General features: G+C 26.5%; 2 protein-coding genes across 2 annotated transcripts; one reads left to right on the top strand and one right to left on the bottom strand.

The window, feature by feature from the left end:
• Positions 1 to 1,150: 1,150 nt before the first annotated feature.
• Positions 1,151 to 3,456, top strand: LOC145763937 (leucine-rich repeat transmembrane protein FLRT1-like). Its single transcript, XM_082575495.1, has one exon. The coding sequence runs from the start codon at positions 1,151 to 1,153 to the stop codon at positions 3,038 to 3,040; it is 1,890 nt and encodes a 629-aa protein (XP_082431621.1). The 3' UTR covers positions 3,041 to 3,456.
• A 2,829-nt stretch (positions 3,457 to 6,285) lies between these two features.
• On the bottom strand, positions 6,286 to 18,421 carry LOC145763935 (ras-related protein Rab-22A-like). The gene is made up of 7 exons (XM_082575493.1): positions 18,379 to 18,421; positions 16,246 to 16,342; positions 9,677 to 9,746; positions 7,384 to 7,477; positions 7,279 to 7,311; positions 6,787 to 6,909; positions 6,286 to 6,461 (listed from the first exon to the last, which is right to left on the bottom strand). The coding sequence occupies exons 1-7, from the start codon at positions 18,419 to 18,421 to the stop codon at positions 6,286 to 6,288; spliced, it is 636 nt and encodes a 211-aa protein (XP_082431619.1).
• Positions 18,422 to 20,306: the final 1,885 nt, after the last annotated feature.

Raw genomic sequence — 20,306 nt, 5'->3', positions numbered from 1 at the left:
GAAATTAATTGTAGAAAGGCAATTATCGAGATAAATGACATGTGTTAAACAATATGCTGTAAAACTAGAAGATTAGAATTAGAAAAAGGCGGTCGAAAAGTGAAAAGAAAAACTCCAAAAACTGGAGAGCTGTCAGTTTACGTTTGATTTGTTTTCGTTCGCGCGAGTGTCACGTGACAAAAGAAAAAACGAATTAAGTGAAAATTAATCGACGAACCGGTATTGAATTTCGAGAAAATAAAACAAGCATTTAATGAGCAGTCAGCGCATAAAAGAAAGGGGAATTTTTCACTAAAAGTTTAAGCAGTTTTTTAGTCCATTTAGTAGAAAACTAAAGTGTAAGCGCGGACTGCTTTTTTTAGCTTATAAACAGTTATGAGAAATGCATGAAAAGTATAAGAAAGGCGGTTAGGAATTATGAAATATTAATGTCATAAAAACGTATAGCGAACTTCCCTTTTCTATCTAAAAATAAATCGTTTTCTTTAATGCGGTAAACAATAAATTTAAAATCTACCTGTTCGTTAAATTAATACCCAAGTGTTACGTCATAAGGGGATAATTGTTAACGTGTACGTGTAAAATCGTGCGTTAGGAAATTAACGTGGTAGGATGGTATTATGTGGTGCTCTTGTGTCAACACAAGAATTAAAAATCAATAACTCGACGAGTTTCATTCAAACCAAGCTTAAAAAAACGCAGTTTCTGTGATATAAGAAGTCTAGATTTATTTTTCATTTAGTTGAAAAATAACGAGCAGCAGAGTTTAAGTTTGCAAGGTTAAGGGTGAAGGATTAAGTAATTAGAATTAGCGTTTTTCGGAATACATAATCTTAAATTACATAACTCTAAAATAACACCTGTTTAAATATTTATGGATATTTGCACTGCTTATATAACGTTTGTTTTTTATAATAAAAAGTTAATATAAAAAGCTAAATAAAAATGCAGTTTTAGATTTAAAGCGTCTGCTATAATGTACTAGAATATGCAGAAAATACTATAAGTATAAAATATATATAAATATTGAGTTGTAGGCCATAGTTTTATGCATTTAATTCTTTAATTAATTCATCTCTTATATTTTACAGATTAAAATTAAGATAAGACGATGTACAATTCAATAATCTTATGCTTAAGCGGATTACTAATGTTCTACATCAATTCAATCAATGCATGTCCTCGAATTTGCCGATGTGATATCAAAAGAAAAATCGTATTCTGCAACGAAAGGGGTTTGATGTACATACCATTTGGTATACCTACTAACACTCAAGTGTTGTTACTACAAGGCAACAATATTGTGAACAGCCATGCTTCTGAGACCAATCTCAAAGGCTTAAAACTGCTTCGAAAACTTGATTTAAGCAGTAACAAGTTGACTGCGTTTCCAAAGCATTTGCCGAGTAGTTTAAAATATATTTCACTTCAAAACAACAACCTAAAATACATTGGGAAAACTGCTTTGAAAGGTCTCAACAACTTAGAAGATTTGAACCTTAATGATAACAATATTACTAACACTGGAATTGCCTATACAGCATTTATGCATGCAAAGCAGTTAGAAGTATTGGAAATAAGTCGAAACTCTTTAACAGAGCTCCCAGTACATTTACCAACCAATCTTAGAGTCTTGCAAGTCGATGCCAACAAAATAACTAAAATAACAACCCAAGCAACTTCAAGTTTAAAAAACTTGATCCGTTTAGATATATCAGCTAACAAAATTGACACTAACATCGAAGAAAAATCATTAGTTGAACTTTCAAACTTAAAATCTCTTGATCTATCAAACAACCTTCTTACAAAGGTGCCGCAAAATCTTCCCAAAAACATTACATCGCTTTTGATTTCCAAAAACAAGATCAAATACATTTCAAGCCATGATTTGGACAACTTAAAGTCACTTGAAGAGTTGGATTTGTCCAGAAACCTACTCGAGAGCGTTGAAAAAGATAGTTTTAAGAATCTGACAAGTATTCAAGGAATGGAACTGCATGATAACCCATGGAGATGCGACTGTTACCTTAGTTACCTTAAATCTTGGATGACAAACACCAAAGTCGTTGTCAGCAGCGAATCAAAGGTTCAGTGTTCGACACCGCTCGTGTTTAGTGACGTCACGATACGAAGCATTGATGACGAAACACTAGAAAATCAATGCTTCGGTATTGAAGTTAAAGGGAGATATATTAAGGTCGCAAGTGTGAATGCGCATCGAATCGAGATCGATTTTAAAGGCAGGAGACCTCAGGACCCTGAATATTTAAAATTCAATTTCTTATTCGGTGAACGAAATTGCAATAACTGCTCCCTTGTGACGAAAACAAATGAAAACGCGCGCGACTTTTTAATCGAATCGATGACGTCACCAGTTCGATTTCCCACCTCGACGATCGACAATCTGAAAAGCAACACCGACTACGTCATATGCGTGTTCACGTCATACCAAAACATCGATGACGTCACAGTGAAGTCGTGCATCGAAGTCAAGACAGCGCCTCCCGCAAAAACGATGAATTCGACGGATAATTTGAACTCAAAATTCCCGCTGCCAACTTGGGCACTTGTTGTAATGGGAGTTTTACTCATATCCACCGTTGCTGTGATTATCATGCTAACCATGCTTAGAAGAAAGAAATTGAACCCTTCTAAATACTCTATGCCGAATGCCCTTAACTTTTCGATAGAGAATCTCAACCAACATGAACAAATCGTCGATATTCAAAGAATACAGCATCACTATCAGCTTCCCAGCAAAAATGCCGCTAGCACCACGACCTTGGATGCCCTTCCTGAGTTTGACGTCACTCTAATGGTGCGCCCACCTACGTCACGCGTATCCATGGACTGTGATGACGTATCAACTACGTACACAGGTATAACCGAAGCTGGGAGTTATCGACACGAACATTCGTTTTTATCTCATTCGTTAAGGAATAATAATAATAATCGATCTGCCATTTCGAACGATTTTAGGCACTCCTGGTTTGGGGTAACTGAGCATATTGACCCTAATGATAATGGGGTTTACGTTTAAATTCTTATACTACTTTGCCAAATCTTGTTTGTTGTATGTTACATGCCTATATATTGCTTATTTATTATTTTACCTATGTTATAATATTGATTATATTGTATTGCTTTTTTTAAAAGGGGTATTTTTAGGGATTTTTGAACATTTATTTTAATATTTATTGATTTTGTTAAATTATATACACTATATATTAGTATATCATAATTTGAGGTAGTTTTTTTTTGTTTTTTTGCCTATTTTTGGGTTTTTGTATCTATCAAATGTGTTAAAACCGGATATGTGAATTTAACATGCTATGTACCAAGTGTAAATTTAGCAATTTTGAATACTTAGGCTCTTGCAAAATAGATAGAAAATAAATGAATAATTTATAAGCTTTTTCTACATTGCCAATTTTGTTTTCGGATACCAATGCCATGCTTGTCAAAATATATTACAATATTATGTCTATATTTCATTTATCATAATACTTAACATCTTTAAAAGGAAGCATATATTTACCATAATGCCAAGTTATGTTATTTCATCAATATATTAATGCATATAAAATCAAAATATTTTAATATTTATATGTTCGTTACCTTATGACAATATTTATTTATCATTTTTTTTCGCTTTTTTTTCTTTTTGATGTATTTTGAATACAAAAATGACCATCTATGTTTGAGCTGTTTATTTGTATAGGCACAGAATGCTGTTGTAACGTTTCTAACATTTAGATTAAGATCTTTAAATAACAAACACAGGTTCCCATTATATACTGATAACATGTCAGTTACTTTGATTTGTCTTTTAGGTAAATACTTGAGATAATAATCTACAACTATTGCGGTAAAAGTATTTACCGTAAAATTGTATATCAAAGTAATTATCAAACAAATTATAGACTTCATAATATGTTGTTTTTATATAATAAATTACCATTTTTACCAGGCAAAATTTTAGGTTTAAAAAAATTGTAACCAAAAATTTATTATTAAGACAAAATTTAAAAAAAATTAGGTTTAAAATAATAAAAATTAAAAATTACTTTTATTTTTAGTAATAATTTTTTTGTAGGACAAGACACTATATTTGTACGTTATTCATTATTTAAAGAAAAACTTGGTATTTTAAAAAATTGCCAAACAGTCAAACATATTAGAGATTAAGTGGTTTAAAATGACTGCAAAATATAATAAATTATTCAAGAAATATAACAACACATAAGCTATCTTAACACATATGCCATATTGACATTGACCGAATTTACAAATTTTCAACTTTAACATAAAAGTTAAAAATCTTTAAAAAAAACAAATTTTAAATGTGTTTTTTTGAACAGATTTTTAACATAAATAATTAAATAAAACAAAACAACTACTATCTTATGATGTCACAAAATAGCCCTGATAATAATCACAAATCAATTACAGTATCCCAAGCTAAACGTTTGCTACATTAACCCTCTGTCCGCCTTCTTTTAACAAGTACCAAAGGCTTAAATTGTCAATTAACTAACAGCAAACAGGTATAAGGGATTAACCAGTGCTCTGGTTATATCAATTCTAGATTACGCGAGCCTGATATAATAAAACGAATGTGATGTCATAGTGGTAAGTGTTAAGTAACAGACTGTGTGTGTTTTTGGTGTTATCTATTTTTTAAAATCACATTTTTGATTGATTTTTTAGAGAAATAATAGCATTCTTTATTATTGATCTCTTGTATAATTAATTATTGACGTATTTTGGACTTGTTTTTTAGGATTTGTTTGTTTAAATTATAAAACAACATGTTGTTAAAATTATTTTTTTAAATCAAAAATAATTTTTAATTTACAAATATTTTTTACGCAATAAAATTTAAATATAATTTTTTTGTATTTTTAAGCAAATAAACAGTTCAATACTAAAGCTGCACTCATATTTATATCTTTTAAGGTAATGCCCAAAAAACTCCATAAAACAAACAAACTTTAAATTCTTTTAATATTTTAAAGTAATGCAAAAATCTATAAAAACAAATAAAACTTTAAACTCTTATTATTATCAATACCACAATTAAAAACCTCAACTCATTTAACCTTATAATAAGAATTTATCGATCTTCAATCAAGTTTAAAATAAACGTGGAGACAGGTCACGTGATTAGTATAGACTAAATGTTGTGTGTATTGAAATATTTAATAAGTATTTTTACCAAAATTATTTTTTTTGTATTTAAAACAAAACAATTTTTTTAAGTTTAGAAAGTTAAAATTTGAAATTTTTTCACCAAATTGTTGATTCTAAAATATTAAATTTGTATTTTTATTTAAATAAGTTTTTGTTTTTAAAATTAAGTTTATTAAATATTAAAATTTAGGCGAATCTTCAAGTAAAATTAATAAAATTAATATTAACCTATTTTAATTTTTTTTTTACTTTTTTTTAGATTTTAAAATAAAGTTTTAAGTTAAATTTGTATTTTTATTAGAATTAGTTTTTGTTTTTTAAAAAATAGTTTAGATAAATTAAGTTAAATTATTATTAATTTATTATAAATTTTTTTACCTTTTAATTTAAATTTTAAAATCAAATTCTCACAAACAAAAGTTAAAAAAATAATTCTTTATTAAAACAACGACAATTGTTAAGATGCTAATTGCTATAAAGATTAAACTTAAAAATTCGAGCTTTTCGCGTACAAAGCTATAACAGGTTCGCGCTAATCTTCGCAAAAAAGGCGGTTTCAAAACCAAAACCCTGTACCAACAATGTATTATTATGACGTCACAATGTAACTGTTACGTTTTGTTATTGTTACTAAACGAGATTATGTATTTAAACAAAAAGTTACAATGTCAAAACCGCGTGATTATACAGCGCTTGTGATGTAACAAAAGGCTTTAAAGTGTAAGTTATAATTACTTCTTAACTAATTGTCTGTGAAATTCAATTCTTAAACTTCTAAAATTTTGGTCAAAAGTTAATTTTTTTTGGTCGGATTAATATTAAAAACCACGTGTTTATAGTTGTTTTGTTTATATGTTAATATGTTTTAGAGTCATGGTTATAATTTAATAATAACAACTTTAAGTTCAAAGCGAACCAATTTTAAATATTGTTAATTAAATAATACTTCCTTTTAAATTATTATTAACTTGAAAAAAATATTTACAACCTATAGACACGTAATAAATAATAATCAGAACAAATTTCTTAATAAAAAAATTAAAAATTTACCAAATTAATTAGTTTTAATTTAATTAAAATTTTTTCACCTTTCTAACACCATTTTGAAGTGTACCCAATTTTATTTCCATTATTTTCATGACTATCAAACAAATATTTATTTGCAGACAAGGTTGTTGGTGACGTCATAGGAGTAAATGACTTGGATCTTTTTAGTTGTGAAGTGTGGATTAGTTTGATGCTCAAATCCATAAACATTTCGTTTATTCCTAAAAATTAAACTTTTATTAATTTTTTTAACACCTTTTTTGATTTTTAATTTTTCATATTGTTTTTTTTTTCAATATTTTTTACATATATGTTTTTAAAGTAGATTAAATTTATTGTTTTTTGAATAATTTGATTTTTATTTGGAATTTTTTTAATTATTTTAATATTTAAATTTGATTAAATAACTTTTTAAACATTTAAATGTTTTTTAATTAAAATCTAATTTTTTAATCAATTTTTTATCTAAAATTTAAAATTTTTAATCATTTTTTAAATTATTATTTTTTTTTAATTTTTAATTTTAAGTAAATTAAATTTCTTTACCATGATTGGACAATGCAGACACCTCCCTAAAATGAGCACCAATCAGCTGCGAAAAAGCCTCGACTTCTGATTGGACGACTTTTCGTTCCACGTAATCACATTTATTCCCAACCAAATATTTAACTAAAATGAAACGAAATACAAAAAATATAAAAAAATTATTAACTATAAAAATTGAAAATATTTATTAAAAAAAAGGCCAAAAAATTAATGTAAGTTTTAAAAAAAATTCTAAAATTTAAAAAATTGAATAAAATGGATTTGTTTATTTTTTTTAAATGCCAACCAAGTAATTAACCAAAATTACCCAAAAAATATTAAAATTAATTGACATTAAAATTAAAAATACTTATTAAAAAAAAAAAAAAAAAATTAATAAACTAGATTGGTTTGTGAAAATAACAAGTAAAAAAAGGTTTAAATTTAAAATTAACAAAAAAATCAAAAAAAAATGTTTGATTATTTTTTTTAAATATTAAAAATAATATTTACCAATTTTTCCATCTACGTCATGTTGTCGTAATTCTAGAATAAAAATTAAATTTAAAAAATTAAAATAAATTTAATCTTGAATATTAATATTTAAATCCTAATTACCTGAAACCCAATGCTTTAAAGCTAGAAAACTACTTTGGTCTGTTACGTCATAGAGAATCAAAGCAGCATTAGCATTTCTATAATACATCGGCATCTGAATAAAAATTAATTAAAAATGTTTTGGGTAAAAATTTATTTTTAAAAATAAATTATTAGAAAATTAATTATTTATCGGTTTTATGTAATTGGTGTAATGTACCTTTTAATTGGCTTACGATAAATATAAATGGGTATATTAAAATGGTTTGCATAAAAAATTAAATTGACATATCTAAAATAAAATATTTATTCAATTCTCTTCATTTTAAACCGTTTTTTTTTTAATTTTATTAATACAATTAAAAATTAATATTATGTTAAACGGAAAACTATTATTTAATTAACATAAAACATAATTAATCACAGATAATATATATTTAAAAAAAAGTTTATATTATTTTAAACACTTTCTTAAATTTTCTCAATAACATTATGCAAAATGCAAAAATTAAAATTATTGGTATGTAAAATACAAAACTGTTTATTAAATAATATAAAACATAAATATTTACAGATAATACATTTTTTTTTCAAAAATTTTTTTATCATTGTTAATTTATAATAAAAAAATCGTTTTTAAAATTTAAATTATTCTTTTAGTTAAATAAACGCTTATATATATTTACAGTGTATATATCACAACAATGCTATATCCTACATAAACTCAATAAAAGCCAACCTAACAATAAAACCTAGCACTCGAAGTAGCAATTGAATTTGATTGCGTATTAACTCCACCATTTACTGTAACTTTATATCTGTACCCTAGGTTAGTCATAACTTAACCCAGGCCTTAAGCCATCTGGTATTCAATTGATTTATAAAGGATTTATTAACTTATTCAGGCACATCTAATTGAACATAGGGATTTAGTTTAAAAGTTTAATGCATTAAAAATTTATTTTAACTATGTAACCTTTTTTAGTATAGAGTTTTGTTTTAAAACTGGCTAAAAATTTAGAACTTAATTTAAAGGTGTTTTATTTTTTAAGTTTTAGGCAATTTATTTTTTTTTCATACGCAATTTATGTTATTTTTAAATGCCAAATTTTTTTTAGATTTTGATAATTAATTTTAGCGATTTTTGACATTAAAACTTTAACTCAATAAAATTAAATTTAGATTTCAATAAACCCAAGAATTTAACCCACATAAATTTACCCCTAGCATTATTTTTTTTGAATTTAACCCCCAGCATTATTTTTTTAAATTTTGCTAATTAACTTTAATATTTTCCAATAAAACACAAATCACAAAAAATACACAATATAAATAAAAGTTAGTTTTGAATAAATTTTAATAAAGCCAAGATTTCAACCTTTAGTTAGTTAGTGCATAGATATCACTAGAAAATTTTAAAAGCAACAAAAATGGATACAAATGAGCCCCCCAAAAGACAGACAAACAAATAAATGGGAACCCGCTTCGTAAAGTGCGCATCGACTCCCCCAGATAAGCGATGTAATTACAACCCGGTGTCACGTGACATCATATAGCGCGCAATGCATTATGGTTACGCTCAATTGAAAATACCCACGACCAAAAGTTTTTTGACGCCAGCCATTTATTATTGAAACGAGATAAAAAAAAAAGTGAAAAAGATAAAATAGTTGCAACTGAACTGGGGTGGTTTATGGTTAACCCCTATTTTGGGGGTTATTAGGGGTAAAATATATGTTTTTTGTACACTATTTGTAATATATTATATAATTTTAAACAACTTTTATTAAAATATTGCCTTAATATACCATTTATTTTGTTTTAATTAATCAATTCATTTAATTAAAAAAAATATATATTTTTAACATTTAAAAAGACGCCATTTTTATTTTTTTATAAACTATAATGCCGAAGCGTGTGATCCTTTTTTAGCCCATTTTTTCACTGAAACAAAAAAAGGTTTAAATAATTACTCAAATAAGTTAGGATTGGAATTGGAGCAAACCGTTAGGGCCGGAAAAAATTTAAGTTTCCTTGGCAACAATTTTGTTGGTTTTTGGCAATAAATAAATTCCAAAAATACCATCTTATGCCTTATTTTTTGTGTTTTTAAACCTTCAAACAGTCCCATAATAATAAAACAATATACCTACTAAATTTTAACACATTTATAAAGCATAAAAAAAAAATATTTAAATTATAAAGTAATTAATGTATGTTTAAGTGTTGTATTTATTTTTGTAATTTACAATATTTGTATTTTAAGACAGTAGTTATAACTTATAATACATAAGAAAGACAATTTTAAACCTACCAATGATTTAAACCTTTCTTGTCCCGCAGTGTCCCATATTTGTAACTTTACTTCATAATCTCCGATCTCCCTTTAAATAAACAAGTTAATTTTAACAATATTATTATTTATAAAAAATTTATTACAAATACCGTAAATTTTGCAATAGCAAATGCTTAAAAAACGTCAATTTTTAATTACATTTATAGTAAAACCAAAATTTAGATAATAATAGTAGCTTTAAATTTTTTATAAATACTTTTATTTGTTAAATGTGGTTATTAATTAACCATAAAGTTATGCTGGTTTATTTTTCAAGTTTAATGGTTTATTTGGCAAATCATATTTGAAAGGCCAAGTGTTTGTTTTTGAACCATATTCCGTCTGTTTTCTTTTTAACCAAACCTCAAACCAGACTGATTTGTTGATAATCTTATTCAAACGACATGGTTCACGTCACAATGCAAGTATTATGACGCTCTTAGACCTACAAAAACCGAGGCCAGGTTTTTAATGTTTGCAAAGATTAAGACTGCCAGAATTTTAAAAGGAGAATTTGTGAAAGGTTTGCCGTACCCAAGAGCGTTTAGAATTCATTAAAATATTTCGGATAAAAGCACGTTTTTGCTATAAAGCCTTTAATTCTTTATTCGTGTGTTTTTCCCCAGTGTTTCAACTTAACTTTAGGTCCAATTACATTCGCTTTAATCTAGTTAAGCCGCGAAGAAATTTGAACCCCTAATAAAAATAAAGGTTTTAAAAAACAGATTTTTTTAAATTCACAACAACAACAAAATATTTGGTAAATATACGAATTCTTAATATAATTAAGGGCTTAATATTTGTTGTTTAACGTACAATTTTTTGATTTGAAGAACTTGCTATTTTTAACCGTTTTTTTACTAGAACATATTTTACCGATTACTAAACACATTTTAAAATTTTTTTATAAAGTAAAAATGAAAAATAAATCAATGTCGATATCAGATGTTTACACAAAAAATCCAAAAACAAACAATCAACCACCATACCATACAACCCAAAAAAACTTAATCCAAAAACATACATATGACTAACCAACGTTATAAAGACAGGAGCAAAATTTCAACACGAATTTCCCCTTACCAATGGCGCATATGACTTGGCTGCCTAGGTTTAAGTCTGATCGATATGTGCAATGCAAACTAAGGATTAATAACATCAACTATGTTTTGTGCCCGTGTAAACAGCCTATACATTATAGCCAGCATGCTTTTACGTTGATGTTATGTTAATTGGTAATTTGAACAAGGTTAAATGATTTTCTCTTTAGGCTAAGAGCAGTTTTCCTGTTGGTATATATGTTTGACATATGATGTAATTATGTTTGCGTTTTAAATTTTTTTTTTTTTTAATTTTTAAAGTAAAATAGCCTATATTTTCTATATAAAGTGTATAAAGTCCATGTCTTATAACGTAAATAACGATATGTACAAAGTTTTCTGTAATTTTCAGACGTTTTTTTGTCCAAAAATATCAAATATAACCTCAACTGTTTAAAAACAACCACCAAAAATAATATTTCAATTACACAAATCATAAAAACATGATATAAATCCCATGGTACAGATTTAACAAGTATGTAAGTATTAATAACGATGTAAAATAGATCGTCAGGGGACTTCAGGCAGACTTTTATTAATAAAACCCAACAGATGCTTACAAGCATTCAGTTACAGCACGTTATTAAGTATACGGTCACGCTATTTAAAACTTTTAATATAACTGTGAATCCGTGAAATTGTAATTTAAATGAAGTCTATTCCGTCGGGACATTTTCCTAACTTTCAAAATTTTGCTTTTTTGTTTTTAAAATGCGTGGGATTTTATTGAAATTCACAAAATTTTGTCTGTGTAACAAAGTTACATTTGTCCCCTTTAGGCCTATATTCTCTAGTTAAAGGGAGTTAAATTACATTCAAAGTGAAGTAACTCTATAGTAAGAAGCACCTGTATGCAATAAAACCACAATTAACTTTACAATCAAACTTCAATTTTATTACGTGTGTGAAAATGTTAAAGGGGAAGTGATTTATAATGCAATGTAATCGAAATAACTTGGTTTCGACTGTGGGTTGATTCCCACTGCTTTAAGAGTGTTTAATTAAATCGTTTCAGACCAAAACTATAGCCTACCTAATAGAGCATTTTTATATATATACAATGGGGTTAATATGACATAAACTTGTTCTGTTCTTAAGCCAGGTTGGAATAATGATAAAAAAGCAATATTTTTAACTTGTACAACTTAGGGCTGGGTTAAAGTAATATCATGGGGTTAATAATATCTTAAACTTGTACAATTTAAGATTAGGTTTGGGTAATATCATGAGGTCAATAATATCTTAAACTTGTACAACATAAGACTGAGTTGGGGTTATAACATGAGATCAATAAAATTCTAAACATTAGTACAATTTGTAACTGGGTCGAGGTAATATAAGAGCGTTAAAAAGATTTTAAAATTGTACAACTTAAGACTGGGTTTAGGTAATATTATGGGGTCAATAAAAAAATTTACACAACTAAAGTCTGGGGCAAAATCGAATAAAACAAACAAAGTTTAACGTAAAAAAGCCTAAATTTTTTTTACATAAAATATTTAAATCATAACCAATAATACAAGCGTTACTTTTTTCCATCAATAGTTAAAAATCCAAACCCAAAATACAAGTGTAAAATATGATTAAACGGAGTTTACACCATATTAAGTCTGCCTAGCAAAAAGATGATTTCGTACAAGTCGGGAGTTTTGTTGAAGTGGATTGTAAGTACCACGAGCACCCAATACAACCATGTGTGTAAACATATACTAGGCTAAGCGCATATCGATGACATACTTTCACTACTTTTTCATAACAAAAAATTCACAAAAAAATATTGATTATGGGAACACGGATATTTTGAAAAATATAAGGTTGCCAAAACATTTTAAAATAATTTCATAATTTATACAGATTTAATTAAAAAATTAGTAAAATTTAATTTTAAACCAAAATTTAAAAAATTTAATTTATTTATAATAATATTTATTTTGTGATATCAATATTTACGCTAAATTATTTAAAACTAATAGTTTAGGGAAAACACTGTTCTATTTTGGGGCGGATGTCATTTATTGGTCTTGTCTATTCACCCACCTACTACACCGCATTCCAATTATGACATCACATAAGGTGGTTATGACGCAATAATGATGTTATGTTTAGAACAATCAGGGGTGGATTAAGTAGGATTAGTGTGGGTTCCCGACAGTCTATCAAACGCCAAAACCCGATTAAAAGCGCGGTTTGGATAATTCTACAAGAAAGGTGTGAACGCAAATTTAAGCCAGCTTTCATTCTAGAATTTAAAAAACGTGATAACAACTAACTCAAAAAGATAGCAAACCCCTTTTTTTATAATCCCTTAAACTCTGTAATTAACCTTCAACATTGTAGGTGTAGATAGAATTTGATTGCGCTTATTGGCAAAGTAATTTGTCAATATTTAAAGCAAGGTTTAAATGCAGTGTTTACCGTAAATGTTGTGATCCAATTAAACCTGTTTAGCGTATAATCACTGCAAATGCAATTAGAAATCTAAGCCGTTTGTGTTTTGGTAACTTGTATCCACGCTTAAACTGTTTGTTGTTTAAATATTTAAATCTTTTGTGTGATTTACGAGGTTAAATTATTAGGAATTTATAGACTTAATTTAACTTATTTAGTTATTTATTAATTTCTGTAAATTTTCGATTTAGTCTATTTTTTTAATCATTTAAAAATCACTAAAAATACAAAAATACCAAAAACCTAATAATAACAACAAAAATACAAACAATAAAATGCAAAAATACATATAACCTATCAAACTTATATATTAAAAAAAATTAATATTTATAAAACTAAACAAAAAATATGCAAAAAAACAAAAATACCAACAACCTAAAATAGTCTAACAAACTAAATTAATTTAATGACAATTTAGCATTTTTAAATAAAAATAAAATCAACAACAAAAAAAGGACAAATATAAAAATGCCAACAACAAAATAAAATCTAGAAAATTAAAAAAAACTATTCAATGACAGTTTAACATTTTTATTAAAAAAAAAAAAAAAATCCTGAAAATACAAACAATATAACAAATTCTAGGAAATTCAACCAATCCAATAACATTTTGACACACGGAGCCATTTAAAAAACCGACGATTTTTTCTTATTTATGTCTCAATACAATAAAAATATTTCAAAATATTTCAAAATATTTCGACCACCATCGAGGTCGGTATTCAATTTCAATTTGAAATGTTGAGACAACTCATACTACGCTCGATGCAATATTTAATCTTAAACAATCGTTCTAGAATTACTCATTTCAATTTAACGAAAGTGATCCAGGACGCAGGGATTAAGTCGTCAAAACAATCTCATTGTCAGCCTGTGTTACGTCACGTCAAACCTTGTGACGTCATAATAAATATTTTCGTTCAAGCGTTTAAGAGAAATCACTTAAAATTAGCGCAAGTTCGTGTTCAAAAATCGAGCGTTGGACGATCTAATTATCAATTGTTTAGATAAACAATCGTTTTAAGCCTATTATTACATTGTCACGTTAACAATGCTATTTGTTCGATATCCTAATACACTTTAACAATTGAATTTTCGATTTAAATTTTGTATAAATCAAAAGATTAAAGTTTTGGCACGTCGTGATTTTTAGAATCTTTTAAAATAAATTTGACTAAACTAACTTTTGACGCAATTTAAAGCCAAGTTTAAAAAGTTTTTATATTTTTAAAGATTTGTATTTATTGCGAGACTTCGTTGCCATGTCTAGCTTAAACTTACAAAGCCGTATTGTGACGTAATAAGTTGTAATTGAATCCAATATCAAAGTAATAAGCTAGAATATGAAATTTGATATTGAGCTTATAACTTATTACATTTCCTTGTCGCCTTATACGGAGGTTTAAATAAACTTTCAATAGTAACCTTTATGTTTTTAAAACCAAAAAATACAAAGAGTAACTATATGTAATGGAGTGTTAATCAAAAAATTTGTTTTAAGAATTGTTTTAGGCATTTAAAATGTGTTACAATTAGTAAGTGTCAATATTTTATTTTTTAATTACAATTTTTAAAATTTATTGTTTTTAATATCTCTATAGTTTAATGTTTAAAACCGATTAAAAAATATTAACAATTCGACAAAATATATAATTTTAACGGTAGTAAATGTATATACAAAAATTTTTTTAAATTTGTACAACAAAAATTTGTAAAAAAAATTTGTACAAAAAAAATTTGTACAAAAAAAATTTGTAAAAAAAAAATTTGTAAAAAAAATTTGTACAAAAAAATTTTAAAAATTTGATTTTGTTAAAAATTTATAATTGACAGTTTAACAAAATGCTTTTATTTGTTTAGTCGTAAAAGAACATCGCCCTAGTAAGATTAATTTGATTGTTTTGCTGGTTTGCAAATACAACCGAAACCTAATCACTTAATTTACAACAGGCCGTAAAATTAAATCATTAATCTGCGAATTTTACGAGTTTTTGGACCATATCTAAAAAACATTGTTTCTCTTGTATTCAAACGAACTCTGTTACTTCAGTTAAACGCCTTGAACAAATATTTGTATTTAGAACATATCCGACAAGCAGAGTATTTACATTTCAATTAATTAAATCGTTTTTTTTCGTTAATATTTGCGCGAAATCGCCAAGATGTAACTCTGTCATTTTTCGTTTAAATTAGAAAAGGAAATAGATGATTACAACACGCTGTCGTCGCTAATGTTTATTAGTCGTTATGACGTCATAAGGTAGAACAAATAAAACAGAGTTGTAAGATAGAGTTGGTCTCTATATTAACATAACAATGCACTCAATTTGTGCGATTGATTGTAAATAAACGAAATTAAAATTACGTCGTTTTCCGGCGACGCGCCCGACAAAAAAACGAAAGTAAAAACCACTCGCTCAACAAATATTGATAAACATGCAAGCTGTCACATGATTGGTCAGTTAAATGGCCAATAAAACGTAGGGGTCAGTGGAGGTCAACAGACTAAATGGAGACTTGTGTTTTTAAAGTTAGACATTCTCTCGAGATTTTGTAATAAATTAGAGGAAGTGGTTTGCAGTTTATGGAGACAGACGACTTTGCTAATTGTTGTAAATTTATAGAAACGCAGGCACAGAATCAAGGTGTCACATTTAACAACATTTTAATTTATGTTCGCGCCTTTTTAGTGTTTAATAAATGTAATTGACTTGCTAATTATATTGTAAATTATGATATTCTATTAGAAAATGTATATGGGGCTAATTTAGGTAACCAAGAAAATGTATATGGGCTAAAATTTAGGTTATTAAGGTTACAAAAAAGTATTTTACATTAGATATAAAAAATAGAAAAATTTAAATAATTGTTTTGTACTTAAACTAAACTCTTTTATTTTTATCAAATATTTAAAAAATAAAAAGATTGATTAAAATAATTTTTTGCACTAAAAACTGCTTAAAATTTAACGATCAAATACTTGAGAAGTTTAAAACTTACTGCACTATTTCGCTGTAGTCCGCTCCCACAGTTGGCATCACGTGACTCGGGAATGCCTTCTTCGTGAAACGGAAAACGAGAGAAGTCTTCCCGGTTCCTGTAAAAAAGAGAGAGTTGAGGTAAAAAGTTCAGCCCAAGCTTGAAGTTTATTATTTTAAATTGAAAGCAGACAGGTTACATATGTTACTCAAAGTTGTACTTAAGGTCACATATTTTAACTATTAACTCCCCAATGTAAATAAATAAAAGTAGTAACTAAACATATTTGATTAGAATAAAATCATTTTATTTGTTGATATATTTATTGTCGATTCTAAAAATTCCCATACACAAAATACCCAAACTGTTGAAGGATTTAAATTATGATTAAAACTATGATAAAGCAATTCTTGACTATCAGTACATTAGAATGTGATTTTAAAAACATTTTGAAGTTAAAAATTTTAAAATATCTTAATAAACATAAAAATTCTTGTTAAACAAATGTTCAAATATTAAAGTCATTCAATCGAAAAATTATTTAATTTTACTATGCCAAAACCAACTTATAAATGTTATATTTTAACAATTACAACTTTAACTTGAGAAAAAATACCAAAAATCGCATTTTCGCGATCCTACTATTACGTCATAGACTGTCATCCGATACTAGAATGCTTTTATCGCGTCTCGTAAAAAAACGATGTTTTTTGAATTCGAAAATTGCTGTGGGAATTAAATTTAAACTTTAATTCGAGAATTTACAAACAAACAAGTGAATACACTAATTAAGTCGATTGTTTATTAATTAAGGTAGCGAGTTACAGGTTGATTTATAAAGAAATAAAAGGAATTGTAGCGAATTAATTTGTTTTGTGCTCTTAAAAGTTTCCTAAATAAGTTGTAATCTAATAAATAGAATTGTTTTGATATATTTAACCGTTTAAATTAACAAGATAAATTTAAAAACATCAACTTTTTAAATTGTATTTAAATTTTGATTTAAAATTTATTTGTAAAGCAATAAAATTAAGATTTACGGCGTTACATTTACTATTTTAAATCCTTTACTATATTAAGTCATTCGACAGTGTTTAAACACTATCATTATGACGTCACCATGCTAATTATTAACTTATAACAGCGCCGAGTCGCCAGAAACAAATTGTTAAAATACTTGAAAACCCAAAACCAAAATAACTTCGTAATAACATGCAAGTAAAAATTAGTGTTTAAATGACGAGGTATTGTAAGTGTATAATTACCACTATAGTAACAAACATGGTAAGGTTAAATATATGTTTTACAGTTACTTATATGAAGAAGATTGCATTTTAACCATAATTATGTAATTTAAAAACTCCTGCATACCAAAAATGCAAAAATCAGCAATTTTTTATTTAATTTATTAAATAAATGCTTTAAATTATATATAAAACATGGTGTTTTTGAAGTTTTTATACCATTTTGACTTTGTTTTTAAATGAAAGTCACCAAAAATCAACAACATTTCACAAACTAGATCTTCAAAAATAATAATTAACACAAAATCCCGATATGAAGTTAACATACTATTGAAAGCAAAACTAAAATCTTTTAATTATCAAAAAGCATGACACTGTATTTTAAACTAGAACGGCGTAACAAAATTTTTCATTCATAATAAAATTGTGAATCAAAACATAAGAGCACCTGGTTTTGTGTTTAAATAATATTAACCCGGTTTAAAGTTGTCAAAAATTAAAAGTGAAAGAATTAAAGTTGACCTTAATTCGTTCTTACCACAGATGACCGAGTGCCCAATATTTATATTAGATTACAAATTAAGTTAAACTAGAAAGTACAACTAAAATACATAAAATATGCTTGAAAAAGGTCAAAACCTTCATATTAACTTTACTTAAAATTGTGTATGTTTGCTTAAAAAAGTACTAACACTATAAGGTAATAAGAATGTAGAATATACATATAAATTTTAACAATTTTACAGACAAACTAAATATAAAATTAAAATAAAATAAAAGTACCATATTATAGATTTATTGCCAGTAATGGTCAAATGAATTAAATAAATAAACAGTAATTTACATATACAATTTTGCACATATTCTTACAATCCTTATTTCATGCAAAAAGTTTAAACATTTAACTAACCTTGGGCTCCTATAACTAAGACTTTAGCAGTAAGTTTTTTCATAATTTACTTAAATTGTTCCTATAATATCACCAACATTGTGCAAGTATAATAATAAACGCATTTGTGCTTATTAAATTTGTTCGTTAATCATTTACCAAAAACCCACAAAACAAAGATATTAAAGCATAAACATTAAACAATAAGAACCGCATAAAGTTTGATAAACAAACAAAAATATCACAAAATATTTAACTTTCATTTTTAAAATTTTGATTTTAAATCAATAATAATTGAATTAAATTTTTGGCAATACGATATATATAGGTGGAATGCATTTGCAAATTTAAAATTTAATTTAAATAGATTTAAATTGGGATCTAAAAGTTACAGTTCCAATAAAATAATTAAAAATTCTTTGAAAATGACCTATTTAAAAAGATTTCAAAAACCTCTATATTTTAGCACTTATATGTTAAAACGAATTTCGTTAAAGGAATTTAAGGTTAAAATCTAAACATGAAATTATTTAACCTTGTCAAGTTTTCTGTCCATCATTTTAATTATGAGGAAATTATAAATTACAGACGACGAATTATTTTTACTTTTAACCAATCAAAACCGTGTATTTATGAGACAACTTTGATCGTCTATTCCCGAACAAAGCCGCTTTTAAACGTCATAATCCGTAGCGTAAGACCGGGCTTAATAACTTAAACTTTCTTGTATATCGTTTGATCGCTTTACTATTAACCCTAAGGGACCGAATTATATTCTTTAATTTCAACAGGGCATGTGAAACAATATCTCTAATATATTAAACAAGATATATTAAAAAAATAGGCGGGAATTCCCCAATATTAGAACTTTAAACCTATTTTTAAAATCAACTTTGCTAGTTTCAGCATTTAAACATAAATTGCAAAAAAAATTACTTTTTAACACTTATTGGCAATTTAATTAACGCTGAGTATTGATTCTTTAATGTAGAGTTAGCCAGTTAGATAGATTATATAAGTAGTTAAACAATAAAACAAATTTAAGCCTTAGCAAGCATTAACAAAAGTTTTAATAACATAATATTTATGCAATGTTAAAGTAGTGGACAAGTTATCAAAGCATTAATAACAACTAACATGAAATCCTGGTATAGATTGATTGAAAAATTAACCCAGGCAATCGAAAGTTATTTTAACCAAGGCACAAATCAAACAATTATGTTTAATCACTTGTGAAAATATAAAGGTGAGGTTTTTTATTTATTGGCGGATATGGAAAATAGAAGTTTGAAAATTGGTGGTTTTTTGTTCGTATACCTCGATAGAAATTAGATACTTTAGCGTCTCATGCTCGATTGCAAAAGAGATCAAATAATTTTTTCACTGAAATTTAGACTGTGTGAGAATTGTGATTGTTTGTGTAAAAGTTTTAATTTAAAAGCAAAACTAAATTTTTTGATATTTTTAATAATATTTTTTTTATTTTGTAATTATTTCAAATTTTTTTAGCATTTAATAAAAAGCTTGTTATGTTTACTATAAAAGTACAAAAGTTAGTTTTTACCAAAACTATTATTTTTTTAAAAAAGGCAATTTATTTTTACCTTAATTTTAAGGGAAATAAAAACGAATTTCAGTGCATTTATTTCTTTAAAATCATAAATTACATAAACGCATTGTTTAAAGAGCATCTTGTATTTATTTATTAGCTACATATTGGGTTTATTTTACTAGCATTTAACTTTATAATTGAACCTATCAAAATTTGACATGAAATTTCGTTTAGTTAGTTATCAAAAAACCTTGTCGAAAACAATTTGTTATTTAGACGAAGTCGCGACGGAATATGGGTTAGTCTCATATCAAAGCTTCGCGAACACACGTTATGTTCTCTCTATTACGTCATAAGACAAGCATTCCGAGAGAGAAAAAGGGCGACATCGAAAAAT

This window comes from Corella eumyota, chromosome 1 (assembly GCF_963082875.1).
Source record: "Corella eumyota chromosome 1, kaCorEumy4.1, whole genome shotgun sequence".
In the NCBI taxonomy this organism is placed as follows: Eukaryota; Metazoa; Chordata; class Ascidiacea; order Phlebobranchia; family Corellidae; genus Corella; species Corella eumyota.
The sequence above is the reverse complement of the archived record's forward strand: the minus strand, read 5'-3'. Positions and strand labels throughout refer to the sequence as shown.

Excerpts from the sequence above, each read along its gene's own strand:
- LOC145763937 (XM_082575495.1), top strand. The coding sequence starts at position 1,151 with ATGTTCTACATCAATTCAATCAATGCATGTCCTCGAATTTGCCGATGT.
- LOC145763935 (XM_082575493.1), bottom strand. The coding sequence starts at position 18,421 with ATGAAAAAACTTACTGCTAAAGTCTTAGTTATAGGAGCCCAAG. Across the intron at positions 16,343-18,378 it reads CTTAGTTATAGGAGCCCAAG|GAACCGGGAAGACTTCTCTC; the intron begins GTTAGTTAAATG and ends TCTTTTTTACAG. Across the intron at positions 6,910-7,278 it reads TGACGTAGATGGAAAAATTG|TTAAATATTTGGTTGGGAAT; the intron begins GTAAATATTATT and ends GTTTCATTTTAG.